The 23,185-nt window shown below is 35.1% G+C and overlaps 1 protein-coding gene across 1 annotated transcript in view; it reads left to right on the forward strand.

Moving 5' to 3' along the window:
• The window catches only part of LOC133290929 (molybdenum cofactor sulfurase-like), a 54,454-nt gene extending 36,619 nt beyond the window's left edge, over positions 1–17,835 (forward strand). Inside the window, exons 9-13 of the mRNA XM_061489087.1 lie at positions 3,760–3,911; positions 8,980–9,212; positions 12,289–12,425; positions 17,173–17,283; positions 17,386–17,835. Of these exons, the coding sequence (XP_061345071.1) occupies positions 3,760–3,911; positions 8,980–9,212; positions 12,289–12,425; positions 17,173–17,283; positions 17,386–17,490 (738 nt within the window). The 3' untranslated portion in view covers positions 17,491–17,835. The remainder of the gene's footprint in view (positions 1–3,759; positions 3,912–8,979; positions 9,213–12,288; positions 12,426–17,172; positions 17,284–17,385) is intronic.
• The last annotated feature ends 5,350 nt before the right edge of the window (positions 17,836–23,185 follow it).

The raw sequence follows: 23,185 nt of genomic DNA on the forward strand, positions 1-23,185 counted from the left end.
GATTTAGTAAGACAAGATAAAGGAGAATGAAAATTTAGTACCCGAGAAGGCATCCGATTAATGAGATAAGAAGTTGTCAAGATGGCTTCCCCCCACAGATATTTAGGGACATGCATCGTGAATAAGAGAGCTCGAGCAACTTCAATTAGATGTCTATTTTTCCTTTCAGCCACCCCATTTTGTTGAGGGGTGTTAGGACAAGAACTTTGATGAATAATTCCATGCTGGTTTAGGCAATCTCCAAGAACAGAATTAAAATATTCAGTGTCATTGTCTGTTCGCAGAATTTTGATAGGAGTCTGGAATTGAATTTGAATCATAGCATGAAAATTTTTAAAAGTGGATGCCGCATCAGACTTGTCTTTTAAGAGATATACCCAACATACCCTAGAATGATCATCAATGAAAGTAATAAACCAACGAGCACCCGAGACATTTTTTTCACGAGCAGGTCCCCAAATATCACTATGAATCAATGTAAAGGGAGAAGATTCATGATATTTCTTAGGAGAATAAGTGACACGAGAATGTTTTGCAAGCTGACAAATATCACAAAGAAAGGAACTTGGCTTTTTATTGATAAATAAGTTAGGGAATAACTTCTGAAGGTAAACAAAATTTGGGTGCCCTAACCTACGATGCCATAACAAAACATCATTACAATCATCTGATAAACATAGAGAGTGGTTTGAAAAAATCCTCCTTTCACAAAGATCCTCTTCCAAATAGTATAGCCCTTCTTCCTCTCTAGCACTGCCAATCATCATCCCCGAGTCCTGCTCCTGAAAGATACAAGCATTTGCAGAAAACTTAGCAACACAATGCAACTCATCAGTAAATTTGCTAATAGAGATGAGGTTACAAGTAAGGGAGGGAACATGAAGGACTGAGTTCAAAATAATATGTTCAGAAAGTTTAATGGATCCCTTGCCCGCAATAGTGGAGAAGTTTCCATCAACTATTCTTATTCGTGACGGGTGATAGTAAGGGGTATAGGAGGAAAATAAGGTTGCATTACCTGTCATGTGATCAGAGGCTCCTGAATCAAGGATCCAACGATTACTACGTTCAACATGGAATGCCTTACCTTTTTGAGCAACATGACTAGTTGCCTCAGCAGGTTGAGACATTAATTTCTGAAATTGCTCATACTAGGCCTTAGAGAGGAGAACACCATCGGGATTTGAAGGGACATGAGACCCCTCCCCCTTATCTTCAGAAGATACTTGATTAGCACGATTCTTGTTCTGTCCTTTTGGTTTCCAGTTTGGTGGTTTGCCATGAATTTCCCAACATTTTTCACGGGTGTGACCACCCTTATTGCAATGAGAACACCAACGGTCAGAACGTTTTGAGTCCCCAGAAGGACGAGAGGTATTCTTTGTTATAAGGGCAGACCCATTAGAGGACTTAGAGTCCTTATCACCCAACATTACCTTTCAGCGAAGCTCCTCCCTTCGTACCTCAGAAAAGGCAGTGGCAATGGAAGGTAATGGGTTTTGCCCCAAAATTCTTCCACGAACATCATCCAGATCAGAATTAAGGCCAGCAAGAAAATCATAGAGAACCCTTTTCTCTATATAATTTTTGAATATTGCATTAGCGTCTAAACCTTGAAGGTCTGCTTTATCATAAAGATCCAACTCTTGCCACAATGTTTTTAGAGCAAGGAAGTATTCAGTAACAGTCATCCCTCCTTGGCGTAAATCTTTCACCTTGGTGTTGAATTCAAAAGCCTGAGAGGCATTGCCTAGGTCAGAGTAGTATTCTTTAACAGCTTCCCAAATTTCTTGAGCCGTATCAAGGAATAAATAAGTTTGACTGATATCCGGTTCCATAGAATTAGTCAGCCATGTCATGACCAAAGCATTTTCAGTCACCCAAGCATCATAGCCAGGTTCATGTTCTGCTGGTTGAACCTTTTTTCCATCCAGATACCCCATCTTCCCTTTGGCCTGGATAAACAACTTAACAGATTGACACCATTGCACATAGTTTCTACCGTTTAAACGGTGATTGGTGATCTGCATTGCTGGGTTGTCTCCAGAAGACGAAGAAATGGGAAGGGGTGAGGTTCCGGTCGAAATTCCAGATGAATTTTCAACATTTTCAGTGTCCATGGCTTCCTAACAACAATACCTAGAAAAAAAATTCCTCCAAATATGATTTTGACCCTCAAAACAGGAAGAGGGAAGGCAGACGATCAGAATGGGGTATGACCCGCCGGAAAAAAATGATGGGAGGGCGGCGCGTGGACCACTCGCGCCGGCGAAGCTGAAGGATGTTGGTGGCGCGTGGCTGGGTTTCCGGCGACGGTTCTTTTGTTGGCTGGCTCGGAATTTTGTTCTGGACCTAATGGTGGCCTTGGTTTTGTGTTTGGAGGTGCCTAGGTGAGGGTTCTGGCCTTGACAGAGGCAAAAAACGAAAAAAAGGAATGGAAGGAAGACTTAAAGTAGTTAGAACAGGGAAGAGACTGGATTTTAACCAGCTCTTGATACCATGATGAAAAGAAAGAGTGTTTTGTTGTATAACACTATTGATTGATTACATTGAGAAACCCAATAGGTCCTATTTATATTGAGTACAAAGAACAATGCTAATAGATAGCAACAGTAAACGAAGAGGCTTATTTACAATAACAAGAGACATTAATAAATAAGGGAACAGATAGCAAGGAAGTAATAAATGATAATCTAGAATATTCTACATAGATAAATATAAAACCAGCGATGTAGTCTTCACCTAATAGCTTAAATTTTTGAGTTGAAATGATTTTTTACATGGTATCGAAGCTTCTGTGACTGAGTGGTCATAAGTTCGACATTCTCTACCTCCATTCTATTAATAAATAATTAAATATTGTAGAGTTTCTTAGCACATGTAGGTGGACCTGTGCATTGTCTATCCTTCAAGCATAATGGGTTTTGTGTAAGGAGGCGTGTTAGAGAAATGAAATTAATAATGTGGCCTTCACCTAATAGCTTAAGCTTTTGGGTTGAAATGATTCTTTGAGCAAAAATTTATAACCTCTCATGGCATTCTACACCCAACATCCCGTGGTCATACCCTTAAACAAAATGGGGTTGCTGAACATAAAAATTGATAACTCATTGAAACAAATCGGACCCTCTTTCTTGGGCATGTTCTTTTCTGATTTTTGGGCGATGCTATTCTCACTCTTGCTACCTTTTACTTTAAATGCAAAAGCTGAGTATCGAGGAGTGCGAGCCACAACTTGTGAGCTAATTTGATTCCAGCAGTTGATCAAAGAATTGAATATTTGTGAACAATAACCATTGAAACTAATTTTTAACAATCAAGTCACATTGCATATATCTTCAAACCTAATCTTTCATGAAAGAATTAAGCACATTGAGATTGATTATCATTTTGTTTGAGAGAAAATTTAGTTTAGGGAGATCAAAACAATATTTGTTAACTACATGATTAATTTGCAGATATTTTCATTAATGCTCTTAGAGGTCCCCGACTCAAATATATACGTGACAAGCTTGACACATAAGATATATATGCACTAGGGAGTGTGGGGATTGATAGAATATCTTAACAAATATGTAAAGAATAGTTAGAGCATCATGTTTATGAGGAAGGAAATTATTGTAATTAATTGCTGACTATTATATATAGAGCTATGTGTGGTCTGCCTTAATTCAAACAGAATTTCTCAAAATTCTGATGTTCAAGTCTAACATTCATATTGTTGCTACCTTTTTGATTTGTTTGGTCTTAATTTCGTAGGTTCCTGAAATGGGCTTTGTAAGCACCTTTATTGATCTCAGTCAGGGACTGTTATTTGTAGAGTCTCCACGTTGCAAAGAAAGATTGCAAATCAGGCTTGAGTCAAATGTTTATGATGGTGCTATAGAGAGCATTGAACTATATGGCCAAAGGTATATGATGTTTTGCACATTATCTATATATCGAAGTATACTAAATAAAGTAGACTCTTGCGAACGATATCATATGACATGCTCTAAGGTGCTGATGTGGTCCTATACAAAAAAATTATGATGTGGATCACTTAGGTGCTGAGATTTTCCCATAACATGTGGCATGGGCTCTTCCACATATATAATGGCTTTCCAGCTGCTGGATGGATGTAGTGGTTCATGGCCATTGGCCTTTTAGTTTCTAATATAATATTTATGAATTTGTCATCTATCTACTACTGATTTTAATAATTGAGAGAGAAAGGAAAGGCAAGAATTTGCTAAAAATCGTGTGTTTCAACACACGATGGACTCGATATTTTTATAGTGAAAATAATAAGTACAAAGATGCAATATTCCTGACTACTATTGTTCGAAAGTATCCCCTGTTTTGGGAAAATATCTCCCAATTAGGAGCTGTATATTTTATGGAAATTATTAGGATTTGACTTGTATTATTTCCGTATTTTCCTAGTTCCCTTATTCTCCTTGTTTTCAAATTTTAGAGATTGTAAATTATGTATATATAATTAATAATGCCGAGGATTTCCTCAAGCAATATACAAATCCTCCATTCATCTCAAGCTCGTGTTAGAGCTTACAAGTTCTGGGCTTGAACCCTAATAACAAAACAAAAAAGACATGCCCTTCCTCTTGCCATTGTCAATGCCGGATCACCTGTCCCAATCACCAAGTGAAGGTGTGATACAATCTGGAATCCTTCAACTCGTCATCCCTTCAAGCGTAGTTGCCAAAGATATTGCCATGTGCCCCATGGTGCAGCAACCCAGTCAACGTGAGCAACTCCCGTGCCACCTTTCTGGTGTTTAGTCAAAATATAAGTCATTTAGGTTACAAGTCGTGTCAATACTCTTTTAGGTTTCAAGTATTTTTTCTACCTTTTTTGTTGAATTTTCACGGCATACTTGGTTTTTCCTTTTAATGAAAGAGTGTCCTGAGTTATTTTCCATATTGAAATTTAATAGTTTGGCAAGTCAATTAAGATTTTACGTAGTGATAATGCAAATGAGTATTTGACATCAATCAATGTGCTCTCACCCCCTCCCCACTACAAAATGAAGTGGCTAAAAGAAAAAATCATCATCTTATTAGTAAGCGGAGAACACGGAACAGTGGCCTACTTCTGGCTGCCAACAGCAAACAAGTTAGGTCACGATGTGTTTTTGATTTTTTTGATTTTTTGAAAGGTGAAGGGTGAAAGTATTAAAAGGCTCATGGTTTGGGAAAATTATACCCACTGTGGGTGCAGATCTCTCTATTTTTATTTTTATTTTGAGATATTCCAATCGGTTCATCGCTTCACGACTAGTCCGATTCGGAGCGGGTCTCGGGATTAAGAATTTAAACCCCTCCCAAAGACGATACTAGAGAGGATCAAATACATGCTCTCACCCCCACCTGCTTAGTTCTCTGGCACTAACTGAATTACCATCATTTGGTGCAGATCTCTTTAATTATATTCAGAGAATTAGACTTGTAATAAAATATACTGCAAAGGATATAATACACTTTGCATATTAATCATGTGCATTACACTTAATTTTTAACAGATACAATTTTCCTAATTACTATGATTACATGATATGCTAAACCTAGACACTTACACTGAATCTGGACATAATGATGCACGTTTAGTAATTAACAATTTGAAATAAATAAAATTATAGTATCAGTTTAAGGCACACAATCATGACAAAAAATTAATATGCACAAAAAATCAAAAATATATATTTCCTCAAGATAAATACTTAAGAATTAAGATATTAACTTCAACTTCAAAATTAACAACAAATATTTATATGAAGGCATTCGTTATTAATTTATATTCTTAACTTTCATATATTCTTATGTATTATTAAGGGTGATTTCATTTATTTGGTATATACACTGGCATCAACTAATTGAATCTGATGTAGAGTATCACATGAAGCTGTTACGTATAAGTAGCTATTAATTGTACATGATATTAATTGTACGTCAAGCCTTGGGGTTACTTACAGTGAGTGTATTAGAATAAGAATAGAAGCTTAATAGACTAATATTGTAGTCACTGATATAGCTATTATAAATGTGACGTGGCAGGGGTTAGGACATTCATAGTTTGTTGTCTTTGTAATAAAAGGACAACTATTGTAACTGATACAATTCATTCAGAAATATACAAGTTTGTTTTCGTTCCTTTTCCTTGTTCTTCTCTCTGTTTTCTCTGTTCTGTTAACTGAGAGATCGTTTAAGGGTTCGCGTCCCTTAACATTGGTGCTTTCATTCTACATCATGGATTCGTAGGAGTTTGCATCTCCACAATCCCTAAATCTTTTCATTTTTGAACACACCAATCTTTTCGTTCAAGATGCTAACGCGAATGGAGCAAGGTCTCATTTGAAGATCAAGCTTTGTTCTTCTATATCAAGAATTTATTGCATCAAATTCACGCTGCACTTCTGGGTACTGATGCCTTGACAGCAAGAGCAACACAATCTTCGTTGAATCAAAGAACCATGCACCATGCTCCCAACAACGCTGCAATCTTGGGTAGAGAAAATTGTTCGAGGGAAAATGTGATGCTGCAAAGTTGCTTCAAGAAAATCCACCATACTCCCAAGAAGGTGTCGGTTGATGTTGTGGACTCTCTAAATTTGGTGGATCTGCCGTGGTCGACTTTCGGCGTTCGCGGTGCTGACGGTGGACGCAAAGGGAGGAGAAAGTAAGGCGAAAGAAAATGAAAAAGCCAAGAAAAAAATGGCTGAATCAAAGGAAAAGAATTCAGTTTTAGAGAAAGAGCTACCGAATTCAGAATCAGAATCACCATCTCCCTTGCCAAATTCTCGTCTCTTTGTGGAACGATCACCGGGATATGTGAACTCAAAGCCAGTGGTTGAGCAAAAATCACCGAGACCCACCTCCTCTCCATCTGATACACAAACCCCAAGATCTGCAAAGAGTGCAGAATTGCAGAACCAGTTGAATTTCTCTCAAGAAGATCTAAAGAAAGCAAATGAGCAGTCCATTAAGTTGGGCCGCATCGCACGTGAAGCAATAGCGTCCACAGCACATGAGCAGAAATTATATGGTTATGCACATCAGATGTTTGCTGAAATGGCAGACCATGATGATACATCTCACTTCCAGGTCATAATTTTTGCCTCAGATAAATGTTGCAATAAAAATAATGCATGTTTTCTATTTGGTAGGGTGATGATATCTGACCCTTTGTTCTTTTGGGATCCTGGAGGATTTCTTTTCATTCACAATGCCAATAATGTCAAGGGTCCTTTTTCTTTCTTATGGTCTTTTGCCTCTCTATTTCTTCATTTTCTTTGTATCGTTAAAGTCCTAGTTTCTTGCCTCTCTGTTACTTCTATAGAGCTAGCTGAGTATGCACTTGCGAAGGTTGGCTTTGGGAAGAAAATGATGAAACCCAAATTTGGGGGGATCTTCAACTTTCCCTTGCTGTCCAATCTTGCCAAAAATGAGTATACCAGGCACATGTTTGATGAATTGCCTAGCCTAAATACAAGGTCTTGGTCCATGATACTATTTGACCCCTTGTTCTATTGGGACCCTCAAGGATTTTCTTTTCTAAAAATAGGGGATATTGATTTTGCAAGGTCTCTCACACCCCAGGGGTTGGCAGATAAACTATGTGGTTCACCTTATTACATGGTTTCAGAGATAATTCAAATTAAAAAGTATGACGCCAAGGCTGATTTATGGAGTGTTGGGGAAATATTGTATCAGCTAGTGATTGGGAAGCTGCCATTTGATGGAAATAGTCAATTGCAATCATGCCATAACAACTCATCAACCGAAGCTCTTAAAGCAAATCTCAATATTGCTCACGTAAAACAGAAACTTGGCAAGCAGATTACAAAAAATACATGTAAATCTACACCAGCCCCTTACAAGGTCACCGAAAAGTATGGTTTCTTAACCAAATCTATTTTCCAAACCCCTGTTTCTGGAACAATTGCTGATTTTGAGTTGTCCATGGAGAATAAAGAGCTGCTTGACGTACTGCCTCCACCATGTGGAAGCGGGTTGAACGAGGGTTACGCTTTTGTTAACTTCACAAACCCCAAGGCAACTTGGAAGTTTCTTTTAACAGCATCCAATATGAAATGGGACATGCTCCAGTCACACAAGACACGTGAAGTTGTTGCTGCATGTCTCCAAGGAAAGGAGGAATTAGAGAAGCACTTTGAAACTATGCACTTTCCCTGTGATTCCGAGCAAGTGTTGCATGTGTGCTTTACACCACCTCGGGATGGTGTAATCAAGGGAAATCAAAGGACGTTAGGGAAGCTTGTCAAGCCTCAAGAAGTTTCAAGTGGAAGAAGAGGCTCCTATATCAGATAAGCGACTTTAAGGGGTTGTGTCATGACATAGCTTCCGTCCCTGGTTGATGACGTTTTCTATTTTTCTTGTGTTATCATCTTTAGCTCGGTTTATGTGCTTCTGTTTTGGTAGCTGTTAGTTACAAGGTTTTACTACCATTTGTGAATTTTTTTTTTACCTCATTTGGACCTTGAGGACAAGGTCCATTTTGTAGGGGTGGGTAATGTTACGTGTAAGTAGCTATTAATTGTACATGATATTAATTGTACGTCAAGCCTTGGGGTTACTTACAGTGAGTGTATTAGAATAAGAATAGAAGCTTAATAGACTAATATTGTAGTCACTGATATTCGCTATTATAAATGCGACGTGGCAGGGGTTAGGACATTCATAGTTTGTTGTCTTTGTAATAAAAGGACAACTATTGTAACTGATGCAATTCATTCAGAAATATACAAGTTTGTTTTCGTTCCTTTTCCTTGTTCTTCTCTCTGTTTTCTTTGTTCTGTTAACTGAGAGATCGTTTAAGGGTTCGCGTCCCTTAACAGAAGCTCAACATTCTGTTTTTCTAGTTGCTAATACTTTTCTATCGTAAGAAGGTTCTAAATTGTTTTACACCGTCAATTTTAGTTTGGTTCTCTCATACTTGGATTTTATTTTTTTTGTTGCTTAGGTACGAGGTGTATAGTTACAGCAATGAGACCAATGCATGGTTTAGTAAAGTCATTGGTAAACCTTGCACTTTGTTACGGTACTCCAGCTTCGATCATGATTTTGCGTTGAATAAGACCAATGGTGCAGTCACATGTAGAGATGCAAAGTGCATGCTCAATTTTGCCAACGAAGCACAGTTCTTACTTGTATCTGAGGAAAGTGTTGCTGACCTAAACAAAAGATTAAGTTTAGGTATGCTCTTCTACCCATTTTCTTATATGATACGACATGCAAGTCCTTGTATTTTTTGGTTATTTTCCTTCCATATAGGCTATTACTTCGATTTCATTTTAGAATGCAATCGAAGATTTTGATCAATGTTTGACAAATTTTACAAAACTAGTTCATGATGCATATAGATTGCATTATTGGTGGTTGATTTGATTATTTGGTCAATTGATAAGATTGTAATTGGGATGTTAGTGTAAAAAACAAAATAACAGGGGTAGTGAAATTTCTTCAAAAAATTAACTTTTCAACTCTAACCTTAGTGATCACTTGTAACACCCCCAAATTTCTAATAATTTTAAAATATTCTTATAATAGCAGAATTTGCCAAAATTCACATTTAATTATTTATTAGGATCTCATAAAGTATTGCGGAAGCTAATCTAAAACCGATTTGGAGAAATTTTACCGCCACACCTGTAACAAAAATAAGTGCAAGACTAACTTTACCATACTCTTATACCAAAATATATTCAATGTAAATATTTAAAACTTCAAAATATAAATCCAGAGTCTAAAGTTTAACTTAAATATGTCTTATACAATTATTAAATCCTAAGCATCGAATTTATAATATTCAGGCCTAGATTGAAATGTCTGAAACGTTATCCTCACTGCCCACTGCTATTCCCAACCTTCGAAACCTACTTCACTGAGGGGTCTCTGCTCTCTTGAAGGATCATCGCAGCATATAAACACAAACACAAACAGTCAGCAAAAAGCTGGTAATCCCAATCCAAAACACAGTAAGGATAATCATAACTCAATCAATCATTATAATCAACTCAATCATCAATCAAGTTATTTCATTAAGGATAACCATAATTCAATCAATCATCATAACTCAACCATTAATCACGATCTATATTTCATTAAGGATAATCATAACTTAACCAATCATCATAGTCAACTCAAGTCTCAATTAAGGATAATCATAACTCAAATACTCATCATAATCTACAAGTATGTCATTTCCATTATTAACCTTATTTAGTTTCATTTAGTGGGAGAGAACCACGGTAGACCCGGGAGATCCTCTTGCCAGCCACGTATAATCAAATTTGGCAATCATCAAATCCTAGTATGCACACCTCTCCACCAAAGTTGCTACTAGTACCCTGAAAAGCCTGTTGCAAGGTACCACTTTGGGAAGAACGGATAACATCATTTTCATATCGTATAACATCGAAGGCATAAAGCCCAAAGATTGTGTTCATCACTTTCAGGAGGTACCATCCTAAAAGCTATCTTCCCACTATTATCTTATCACAATCACACACAACTTGGAAAATTCAATCTTGTCACAAATCACATACTTAGAAAATTTCCTCAAAGAGTATCATAATTTTCACATCAATTACTCAAGAGTATCATAATTTTCACATCAATTGTCCAAGACTATCATCATTTCCACATCAATTGTCCAAGAGTATCATAATTTTCACATCAATTATTCATGAATATCTTAATTTTCACATCAATTACCCAACATTTACCAAATGTAAGATCCATATCCTAGAGGTTAAGATCAAACCCAACAAAATTCCCAACAACATTCATATATAATTGACCCATGATTTCTTAGAGGTTAAAACTAAATCCAATAAACGTCCCAACAATATTCTTATAAAATTACCCTACGATTAACTAAGGGTAGGATTATATATAACAAATTACATACAAAACTAAACTAAAATACCTTAAGAGTAAAATTTGCATAACCCGATCTTTAGGGTATGATAGGTTAGTTTTATTTGAAATTTGTTATATGTAATTTTAATCTTCAGGAAGTAATAAATTAGTTTTATATTAATTTTGTTTGATGTAATCCTAACCCCTAGAGTGTCATAGGTTAGCTTTATATGAATCTTGATAGCGTAATCCTAATCCTAATATATTGCTAACCTACATATAACAATTTTCAAATAAAACTAACCTATGACACTCTAAGGATTAAGATTACGCTATCGAGATTCATATAAAGCTAACCAATAACTCTCTAGGGGTTAGGATTACATCAAACAAAATTCATATAAAACTAATTTATTACTCCTTGAAGATTAGAATTACCCATAACAAATTTTAAATAAAACTAACCTATGATACCCTTAGATCGGGATTACATATAACAAATTAATATATAGCTAATCTACAGATTAGCTAAAGATTGGATTTACATCAAACAAAATTCATATAAAACTAATATATTACTCCGTAAAGGTCAAGATTATATCAAATAAAATTCATATAAAACTAATTTATTACTCCTAAAGGATTAATATACACCCAACAAATTTCGTATAAAACTAACCTACAATCACTTAGGGATTAGGATTACCTGAACTTTGTGTTTGAAGGCTTCTTAGGGAGAAGAGCGATTCATGGGGGGAAGAGCATGTGGTAGCTAAAGGAAATAATTACAGCAGAATATTGAAAGGGTTGAAAATAAGAAAAAAAATGAGAAGTGGAAAAAAAGGAAATGGAGATATGTAGGGAATTAGAGAGAATATAGAAACGATTAGGTTTGGTTAGGTTAAGCTTCTATTTATAGCTGAAGTTTTCCAATTGAAAATGGACATTAATTGTAGGTAATATCAATGGTCATCATAATTACTTTAATTATCATTAATATTGCAAGTAATATTAATGGTTATCATAATTTACTTTTTTTTGGTAAGCGGTTATCATAATTATTTTAACTATCATTCATATATTTTAATGGTTATAAAATTAAATAAAAATAACTGTTGCACATTACCAATTAAATGATAACCATCAACAAATGTTGAACATTACAACTAAAATCACCACTAGTTAAGGTTACGGTTTTATAATCAAATAATGACACTGATAGCAATCAACCAATAAATATATTAATGCCTATAACATCACCTTATGCTAAACCCAATATACATCTAACATAATATAAAGATGCATATAAGTGTATATCACAAACTACATTAGTTACATTGTGTTTTGTCTCTCGACCCCAATGTTTCAGAATATTAAAATGTTTGCCAACTATTGTTGATGTTACTAGATGTACGGAAGGGCGTATGTGGAACAGCAATCCAAGTCAATGCAAGTAGGTTTCGTCCCAACCTTGTAGTATCTGGAGGGAGGCCTTATGATGAAGATGGATGGAGAGACATTAGGATTGGAAATAAGTATTTCCGAGTAAGTTCTAATAACCTTCAAAATGACTTAACAGAACAAATTTCTTGCTATTGTGCAATTTGATGTTGTCAGATGGCCCTTTTGGCTAACCTTTACTAGTACTCTTCTATCTGTGTTGAACAATGGCATAACTTGGAGAAAATTCATGGATTTCATTGCTTTTTCAGCTTTACAATGTTTACTACTCCTATTTTCTACTCCTGTAGCAATTTGCAAAACTAATGTAATTTCCGTGTGAAATTGTCCCTATCGCAAATTTTGTTTTTCATCTATGATTTTATTCAGAAGAGTTTCTATTTGGCACACCGTTTTATAAGACTATCCTTGTTAAGAGTAGTGCATTAAGCGTGTGTTCAGTGTGCTTGAGGGTATTTAAGTCTTTTGCACTACCTTGTATTACATTGTACTGCTAGGCTATTTATTGTATATAAATACATCACATGTACCCAAGTTGTGTATGGGATTTTAATTTGTCATGTGGGTTTTTGGGTTTTTTTTTTCCTCTTAAAAAAGGAAGAGTTAGGACAGCCATCATTGTGGCTATTGTTTGATATCTCAAGCAAGTGAGTGGTGGTTGCTAGTGACATCCAGCCAGTCTTGGTTGACTGATGCTGGGAGGCAGGCTGGTAGTGAGCTGGGTTGCGGGTTTATTGGTCTGTTTCGCATGTGTGCACGTATTCAAAGCTCTTAGGGTTAGTCTCAATTATTTAAAGGAACATTGAAAGGATCTGATTCAAGAATATGAGGAACATTATGTTTAATACTTTCCGTAGGTTCAGACGACTGAAGCTGCTGTTGGACTGATTAGAGTTTTTTTCTCCTTTTGTATATTACTAGTGATGGGCCAGCCTTGACCTTTAGCTGGTTCAGGAACTGATTCTGGTGAATCACCAGAAAATGGTACTAGTTTCTGCACACTAGTAGAGTCAGACAATAAGGGAAAAGGAGTCTCAGGGAAGGACTCGGCTTCAAATGTGAAATGTAAGAAACAAGAGTGTAGTAGGAAGGCCTAGTGCAGAGTCTAAATATAGAGCAGTGGCCCCGAACTTCTTGTGAACTGTTATGGTTGTCTCATTTACTAGATGAGAATGGGTTTAGGTTTCTCTACCTATCTATGGCTGTGGTGTGACAATCATGCATATTGCCTCAAACCTGACATTTCATGAAAGGACAAAGCAAGTAGAAGTCTATTGCCATTTCATTCGAGAGAAATATAGTAAGGACTTGTATCTACAAGACTTGTTAGAACTTGAGAACAATGTTAGATATAAAACCATTAATGTGCTTTCACCCAATAGTTTAAGCTTTCGGGATAGTTGGTTCATGATGGAAAGATCCAACAAAACAAACTTATATTGATATTTCAAAAAAAACGTTCAGCTACACTTAATCCAAATACAGAATTCATCAACTCACTGCAACAGTGATGCTATTACAAATGAGAAAATTCAGACATACAGTACTCTATATCAGTACTATATAGCAGTAATCTAACAGCAAGGAAATAACATGTAAAAGGAATGAATACAGACTCTACGGCCACACATTCTCATTTGACAATGATACCAAATTGATGGAACCCAGAAAAATACAGCACTGATCTCATTGACAATGGAGGCATAACCTCTTTTTATATACACTAACACAATATTAAATGCAGAAAATAAACCCAGAAAGCCTCAACTCCTCCTCAAACCAAATAACTAAGCTCAAGAGTTCCCTAGAGGTCTCTCAATTTCCCCTCTAATCAAGTCTGAATACATGCATAATAGAAACATCACCCTAAACTTGTATATATACTAATTCTAAGATATTAATGGGCTTGGATTATTTATTATAGGCCCATCAATACTCCCCCTCAAAATTCACCTTGTCCTCAAGGTGAAGAGAGGAGATAGGTGATGTGAACAAACTTCCACCAGGATCCCATATTTTGAAGCCTCTTGACCCCAATGCCAGCTGCAATTCTTGAACCAAATGAATTTTCAGAAAATATGCCATTGTCTTCCATTGTCGAATTTCTTCTTCCTCCTCCTTGTTTATCATCATCTTCTCCCCTACACCTGCGCGTAACTGCAGTTCAGAAATATTGGGCCTTCTCTGGTTCACATGAGGCCCCAAATGGGTTTCCCCACACAGCCCATTATTTTCCTTCATAAAATTCCCATTTTTCCTCCCTAAGTGGACTAAGTTTCTTGTTCCCGTAAATGTTGGCCCATGTCTTCCATTGCTGATTAATGGGCCTTGCCCATAGCTTCCCTCACCAGCAGCCCAATTAGTAAGTGCAAGCCTAGTGTGGAAGCTAACCCCAAATCCTGACCCGTAACTTGAAGGACTCAATGATACTCTGATCCGTTCTCTTCTCTTCTCCCTTTCTTCCACCTTGGTCAGTGATCTTCTCCGGTGAGCAGCAAAGTCGATGGCCTGAGCTCCTTGTGTCGTCGCCCCTGCCACTGTAAGTGGTCGTCGCTGCTGGTCACACGCAGCCTCCACGCTGGTTTCAGATCTGTCCGCGCATGGTCTTCTTGTATCAGATCTGACTTCGTCTTCTTCTTCCTCTCCGTCTTCTTCATCTCCCTGCGCTTCTTTTCCTTTTTCTCCTATTTCTTCTGCTGTATTTTCTTTTTCATTCTCTTTTTTTTGTTCGATTTCTTCTTCTTCTTCTGCGTTTTTGTTCTTTTTTTGTTCTTTTTTTTCTGTTGCGTTTCCTTTTTTTGCGTCTTCTGTTTCTTTGATTCTCGCCTTGTGTTCTTGTGCAAAACACGGATCTATGCGCTCTATTAACGTCCACATTGTTTTCTGAAGTTGATGAACAGCATCTTCAACTCGATCCATTCCTTCTTCCACTCGATCCATGCTTGCTTCCAATCGATCCATGCTCCTCTCCATTCTGTTGTTTTCCATTTTTTTTTTTTGTGGTAGATCTGAACCAGAAGCACTCCCTAGATCGGAAATGCTCTGATACCAATTGATGGAAAGATCCAACAAAACAAACTTATATTGATATTTCAAAAAAAAACGTTCAGCTACACTTAATCCAAATACAGAATTCATCAACTCACTGCAACAGTGATGCTATTACAAATGAGAAAATTCAGACATACAGTACTCTATATCAGTACTATATAGCAGTAATCTAACAGCAAGGAAATAACATGTAAAAGGAATGAATACAGACTCTACGGCCACACATTCTCATTTGACAATGATACCAAATTGATGGAACCCAGAAAAATACAGCACTGATCTCATTGACAATGGAGGCATAGCCTCTTTTTATATACACTAACACAATATTAAATGCAGAAAATAAACCCAGAAAGCCTCAACTCCTCCTCAAACCAAATACCTAAGCTCAAGAGTTCCCTAGAGGTCTCTCAATTTCCCCTCTAATCAAGTCTGAATACATGCATAATAGAAACATCACCCTAAACTTGTATATATACTAATTCTAAGATATTAATGGGCTTGGATTATTTATTATAGGCCCATCAGTTCACAACATGATATCCTAGCTTTTATGACCAAGTGATCTAGATTTCGATCCTCGGTACCCCTCATTCTTTTAAAAATACTTAGTTAAGCCCTTAATGTAGGTGGTGAGATTGTGTATAATCCATGCTTCAAGCCCAAAGGGTTGTATGTGAGAGGTCATGTTAGATATAAAACCATTCACGTACTTTCATCCAAAAGCTTAAGTTTTTGGGATAATTGGTTCTTGATAAAGAGATAGTTGACATCCTCACGAAGGCACTTAATGGGAGTAGGTTATCAGTTATCCACTGTAACAAGTTGGGCATGATTAGCATCTATGATCCAACTTGAGAGTGAGTGCTAAGTGGAATCGTGGTAAGCTCGAGTTTAGTCTGATTGAGGGTTTTTACATCCTTTGTGCTACATTTTACTATTACGTATTTATTTTATATGAATACATGACCTGCATTCACATTGGATACTGTTTTCCAATATCTCTAACATTCTTACAGTCTTAATCTCAAAATGCCATGTTGTTGCATTTCCTCTTGATGAAATCTGAACTACTTATATTTAAGGTATCATATGTATATAGTTGTATGATCTAGTACTGTGGAACTTTTACTTAGGATAGTGTATCTTATACTTGGTAATCTATGTATAAATAAAAGCAACCTAGCACTCAACATGTGAGGGAAATTTCATTCTTACATGGTACTAGCAAACTGGTGCCAATCTTGGGTTTTCTCTCTGGTCGTATAGCTCAGCATTTCTTGTAACTCAGCTCTTCATGACAACCACCATCTCTTTGGCCTCACAAGTGACCAGCTATCCCCCTTCCCGTCCATGTCAAATTCATGGAAAACTAACCCTAACCAATTATCTCACTTGGTCTCCCCTTTTAATCTCATGCTGCTTTGGCATGTTTTGCAGAGAATTATTTTAAGAAATATTGCATTGAATGTCAAAGTTCAACGTCAAAACCTGCAAAGGAGAAGAGGTCTTGTTTCTATTGATTTGTACCCCAATAAATTTTAAGAATTCAAATTCAGTGATGTCTTGATCTCTCCTCTCTAGCAGTGAACAGTTTCTCTTTTTGTTGATGGGATTGTCCTCTTCTTATGATGCTATTGCCATGGTTGCATTGCATCTAATAAAAAACCCTTTGCTTTCTTTCATGATCTCTAGTGAATGCTTTCTTGTTTCTTAATTTTGAGGATTTGCTTGCTTGACCTTTCTCTCTTATCTCTCCCTCCTCATCTTTATTCACCAGTCGCTAGGGGGATGTAATCGATGCCAGATAATCAACCTTACCATCAATGCTGGACAAGTGCAAAAGTCAAATGAACCTTTGGCAACTTTAGCATCATACAGGAGAGTAAAGGTAGGCCAAGACTTACAACTTTTTGTCTTGTAGCTAGATTTCATTTATAACTTCGATTTATTCGATGCATTCATATTCTAATATAATTTATACATAAAGCAGGGAAAGATTTTGTTTGGCATACTACTGAAATATGCATCTATTGATGGCGAGCAGCAACAAGGTGATTCCTGGCTTCATGTGGGGCAGGACGTACATCCAGAATGAAGTGTGCAATTTATACATATAATCATGGGAAATACTAGTCTCATGTTGTAGAAGACTAGTATCTTATTCCATAGATACTTCGATAATTATATATACAAAATGCCCCCAAACTCATCATGTCTTCTAATTCTATAGGAAGCCCGTGATGGTGTAGTGCCCGTTGCCTCTATGCTAAAGTATTATGTATTTTCTTCTTTTCTATGTTGTACAGTTCCATAAGAGGATACGAGATATGCTGGGTAATATGAGAATGAATATCGACAAAATGCATAGTGGTAACTTATACATTTATCTTATGTTGTATATTGACAATAGAAAAATCAATAATAAAGAGGGCATAATGTGTTAATGACGTGATATGATTCGACCATTAGTTGTACTGATTTAATCTTGAATTAGGGATGGGCTAAAACAAACAAACCAACTGAATTTAATTGAACCAAACCTGAAAAAAAATGAAACGTTTGAACTGATTTGCATGCAATACCTTTTTTATTTTTTTCCCTCTGTTTAAATAGACCTTTGCCCAGTTGATTTCAAAATTTTCAATTAGGGATGTAAATAAATTCGACGGTCTATTAGCAATTTATGACTTTGCTTTTTTAGCAAATTAAGTCAGGTTTAGGTCTAAAAATAAGTCTATTTAAATATTGGGTCATATATCTACTTCTATAAATTTTTTAACCAGTCTATATTTATTTAAGATTATATATGATAATGTTTATAAAAAATTAGAATAATTTATGCACGGAAATTAATAATTTTCTCTCTCTATAGGATTGGAAAACCTAATCGGATACCTAATAGTCATAAAAAATTTATCATGTATTTTAATTTAATTTTTGATATCTTCTAAGCTTTATTGGATTGGAAAATCGGCTTTTTGACCCTTTTGCCTCTCATTAATTAATTAATAATCATTTTACCCCTTACCCAGAACTATCTATCAATCTATCCCTCTTTAATCAATTAACTTAAATATTTAATCGATTAAATGATCCAAACTGACAAAAATGATTGACTTGAAGATTTAATCAATTAAATTTTCAATAATAGGAGCAAAGACATAGGAATTAGGAAAGAACAAGAGAGGTGAATCGAAGAGAGGATGTGTGCAGTGTGCACCATTATTCGATTTGATTTGGTACAAGTACAAACAACTATGCTTTTATTATTGAAGTGGCGGCTAAGTGATATGTTGATCAGGATATTGTCATGTATGTAAATTCTCCATGAGGATCATTTACAGGTAATAATTATGTATATGTTCCTTTTTTTATTTTATGGTGTCTCTCATTTCTCTTTTTTCTCCACACATGACAAATGCTTCTTCTAACTTTGTATTCCTTCCTCCTTTCTGAAGGAAAGAGATACAACTTGCGAAATTCAAGGATAATGATTGGTGGAGCTCAGGGAGGGCAAACTGACATAGATATCAGGTATAGGCCCCATTTTCGATATGAAGAACTAGCGATGTTGTTGTACTGTTACTATCAATCAACTCATATGTCTTGTTGGTTCATTTTAACCATGTTACTATGTCTTGATAGTCTTTGCTCTTATTATTGAAGATTTAATCGATTAAGTTGAAGATTTAATCGATTAAATCTTCAAGTCAATCATTTTTGTTAGTTTGGACCATTTAATCAATTAAATCTTCAAGTTAATCGATTAAAGAAGAGTAGACTGGTAGATAGTTTTGGATAAAGGGCAAAATGGTTAGTAATTAATTAATGAGGAGCAAAAGGGTCAAAAAGCCTTGGAAAACCTGATAGGATACCTGGGTTTAGATGCCTCCAGGCGTATTCAATATTCAATTTATAAATTTAAATAGGTTAATAGGGTAGACTTTGTACGCAATATTCTATAGCGAAAATATGGTCCGGCCTATGGAGAAATTGTAATTTTAAATTATTCCAAATATGTTCAAATGAAGCAACAAATATGATTGTGATTTATTTGGTAAAGAAAAAGAAAGCAACATATTTGACATGATTTGATATCTAAGATTTGAGACGTGTTTCGAATAATTTAATTGTAATTATTTATTTATTTTTATAAACCGTTATATTTATTTTTAGGAATTTTCTTTATTTTTAAGATTTTAAATTTGAAAATGTTGGATCAATTCATAATTAGTCTATAAAAAAGTGTTTATGATCCTTATTGCAGGAGTTGAATTTTTTTATTTTGTTAATAGAAATTAAGAATCAGTTACTCTTTTATAAAATCCTAACTTTCTGTTTAGCCAATTTTCTATGCTCTTTCGGCATCAGGTTGTACACATATCTCTCCTATTTTTTTATATAAGAAAACAAAATATTACTAGGCCGACTAACTAGTATAAAAAAATAAAAATAAAAAATATGAAAGTTGTGAGCTATGTTGCACCGACACCGACATGGGATGCGATACGACACTCCGACACGTCAATTCTAAAAAATGTTAAATTTCAACACGTTAGGAAACATTTTGATATTAAATAATATTTTTAATTTATGTATTGTATATTATAGTTAACTAGTGTATTACATGTGCGTTGCACGGAGAAAAGAATCGGTTTGTTGTTAAAAGTTAACTTAAATCGTAAAAGTATATTGCTGCATTTTAACTTATCCTGTAGTCATTCAGAAATTACATAGTTTGACTCAACTTCTTTAAGTATTTCTAAAAGATGAACTTTCATTTATCACAATATGATTTTTCATTTTGTTTATATTCTTGTTTATGAAATATTTACAGCAGTAAATCCAATAATCTTAGCTACACAAAGACAGATTTGTTAGACAGTAAATAAATAAATAAAAAAATATGTTGGCATGCTGGGCGGGCCGGCCCGCTGAGCCGAACATTTTGCCACCTCTAACTGTCAGCATTTTATATCAGCGTGCAATAGATTTTTATATTTATCCATACAAAAAAAGGTTTTTATAGTTGCATTTAGATTACTATCTATTTTTATGGGTTCTCTTTTTCTGCAGTTACTGCGGATAAGTTATCTGCAGTAAGCCCAATACGACGTCGTTTTGGAACGAAAATCATGGTATTTTTGTAATTTTAATTTATTTCAGGGTTATTATAGTCTTTATATTTATAATTTTTTAAAATTTCAATACCAAAACGACGTCGGTTTGGAAAAAATGCAGATAACCTATCTGCATTAACTGCAGAAGCATTTTTCCCATTTTTTATATAGTTGCCACTAAATCGACTCTCTGATGTGTGTATTTGTGACATATATATTAGATGAAGAGTTGACAAATATTTGAGTTATTACGTTTAATATTCTAACAAACACTGGGCCACACAAAGACGAATTTGTTAGACAGTAAATATAAGAGAGATAAATATGGTTGCAGGCAGGGTGGTCCGTAGGGGTGTTCGCGGTCTAGATTGGATCGGTTTTGGAAGGAAAAATCATCTGATCCAATCCATTCGGTTTGATTATATAATCATCCATTCGGTTTGGAATTTTTTTCAAATCCGATCCAATCCAATCCAATTTTTTTCGGTTTGGATTGGATCGGTTTTCGATTTTTTGAAAATCTTAAAATTTATTTCATGAATATTATACAAATAACATATTTCGTATATATTGGCTTTGTATTTTTTTTTTTTTTGAAATACAAAAGCATTAGTAAACTATAAGATAGTTTATTTTTGGGGGCCAATGAAATATGAAGCTCTACAAAGATAAAATTTTGTTGATGAGATGTGACTAGATTTTTTCTTGGGCTTAGTTGATGGGTTAATGAGTTTTGGGTTTAGAAATTTTTGGGCTATGATTAGGAAAAGACCCAAGTAGGTAGAGGGGAATTAATATATTGGATTGGTTTGGATTGGATCGATTTTCATCAACCCATCCAAAAACCGATCCAATCCAATTGAAAAATTTGCGGTTTTTTTTCGGTTTTTGATTTTTCGGTTTTCGGTTATCAGTTTTTTGGTTCAGTCACCGCGATTTGGATCGATTGATGAACACCCCTAGTGGTCTGGCCCTCCTAGCCAAGACCCTATTTTGTTTAGATACTTGATCTTAAATATTTGCAGCAGTAAATCCAATAAAAATCACACAAAGACGGATTTGTTAGACAGTAACAAAAAATGTATTGGTAGGCGGGGTGGGCCGGCTTTGCCACCTGTAAATATCAGCATTTTATATCAGCATGTAATAGGTTTTTATATTTATCCACACAAAAAAAGATTCTTATAGTTACGTCTAGATTACTTTCTATCTATGTTTTTATAGTTGCCTCTAAATATCGACTTTCTTAAATGTGTGTTTTTGTGACATATTAGATGAAGAGTTGACAAATATTTGAGTTATTACATTTAATATTCTAACAAACATTTATAAGTGTTTGTAAATATTTAAGTTGGCAAATATTTGGTTTTAAGTTTTTATATTCAATTATTTTATTTTTTTTGGTAAACATTCTTTGGTTTTACTTTCCAAAGAATTGGTTGATATTACTCCACAATTCGATATCATGACTAATTTTTTTTATTGTAAGTGTAATAATAACACCAGTTACAAAAATAAAATAAAATAACTCCTTCCATTTATTTTGGACAAAAATTAAAATAATCATTAAATATTTTTAATTTTCAAAAAACATCAATAGTTCAATACTGTATTTTATTTACTAATATTATTTTATTATACTTAATTAAAATATTAAGGAAGTTAAAAATAATAAGTTATGCGTGATTTATATTTTAAAGTCACATATAATTTTAAAAAAAAAAGTAAATATAATTATAATTTTAAAAAAATAAATAATTTTTTTGCCTTTTGTTTTTTTTTTCATTTTCTTAGTACAGTTTTTCCATTTATTTTAACCAATTTATTTGGACGTTCATAAACAATATTATAAATTATTAAATATACCTATATATATATATATATATATATATATATATAAAACGTAAGATTTCCTAGTCCAGTTTCTGGTCCTTGCTTACAACAAGGAAGAGGAGGAAGCCAAAAGGCAAGGGTAGATTCCTTCCAAAAATTTGCTCTGTTGCGGAAGTAGCTGAAAGCAATCAATTACACGGAATTCCTGGTTACAGCTACCGGATCCTCAAGAATGATATCAACAACTTTCAGCTCTAAGTGATTCTCTTTGAGTTTATTGAATTACTCTGCTTTAGCATCCAAAAAAAAAAGCATTACAGCCTATAATTTAATTGTAGGATATTACACAAACAAAATTTCACCTCGCACATTCATCTTTGTACTACAACTTTTTTTGGTTTGCTCTTCAAATTTTTCAGTGAATCCCATAATGTGTCTGGCCAATGAAGTTAGCTACGACCTTTCAGATCCACATGAGCGGAGCTCTAAAAGATTCAACATGTCCAACACTTTTTATAGATTCACCACCAATGTCTAGTTCCCCAGTTTTATGTGCTGATAGATGTGTATAGGGTTGGCAAAACGGGACCCGGCTCGGCCCGATTCAATCCGCATTCAACTCAAAAAAACGAGTCGGGTTAGGGTTGGATCGAAAAAAAAAAACGAGCCAGAAAACTCAACCCAACCCGACCTGAGTCTGGTTAGGGTTGGCTCGCGGGTTGGCTCAAAAATATGGCTCGTGGGTTGGTTTGAAAAAATAACTCGTGAGTTGGCTCAAAAATTGGCTCGAGGGTTGGCTCGAAAATTGCTCGCGAGTTGGCTTGTTTTCAGCCTATT

Source organism: Gastrolobium bilobum, unplaced genomic scaffold (genome assembly GCF_033153095.1).
Source record: "Gastrolobium bilobum isolate Gb01-03AN ecotype WA unplaced genomic scaffold, APGP_CSIRO_Gbil_v1 utg95697, whole genome shotgun sequence".
Taxonomy (NCBI): Eukaryota; Viridiplantae; Streptophyta; class Magnoliopsida; order Fabales; family Fabaceae; genus Gastrolobium; species Gastrolobium bilobum.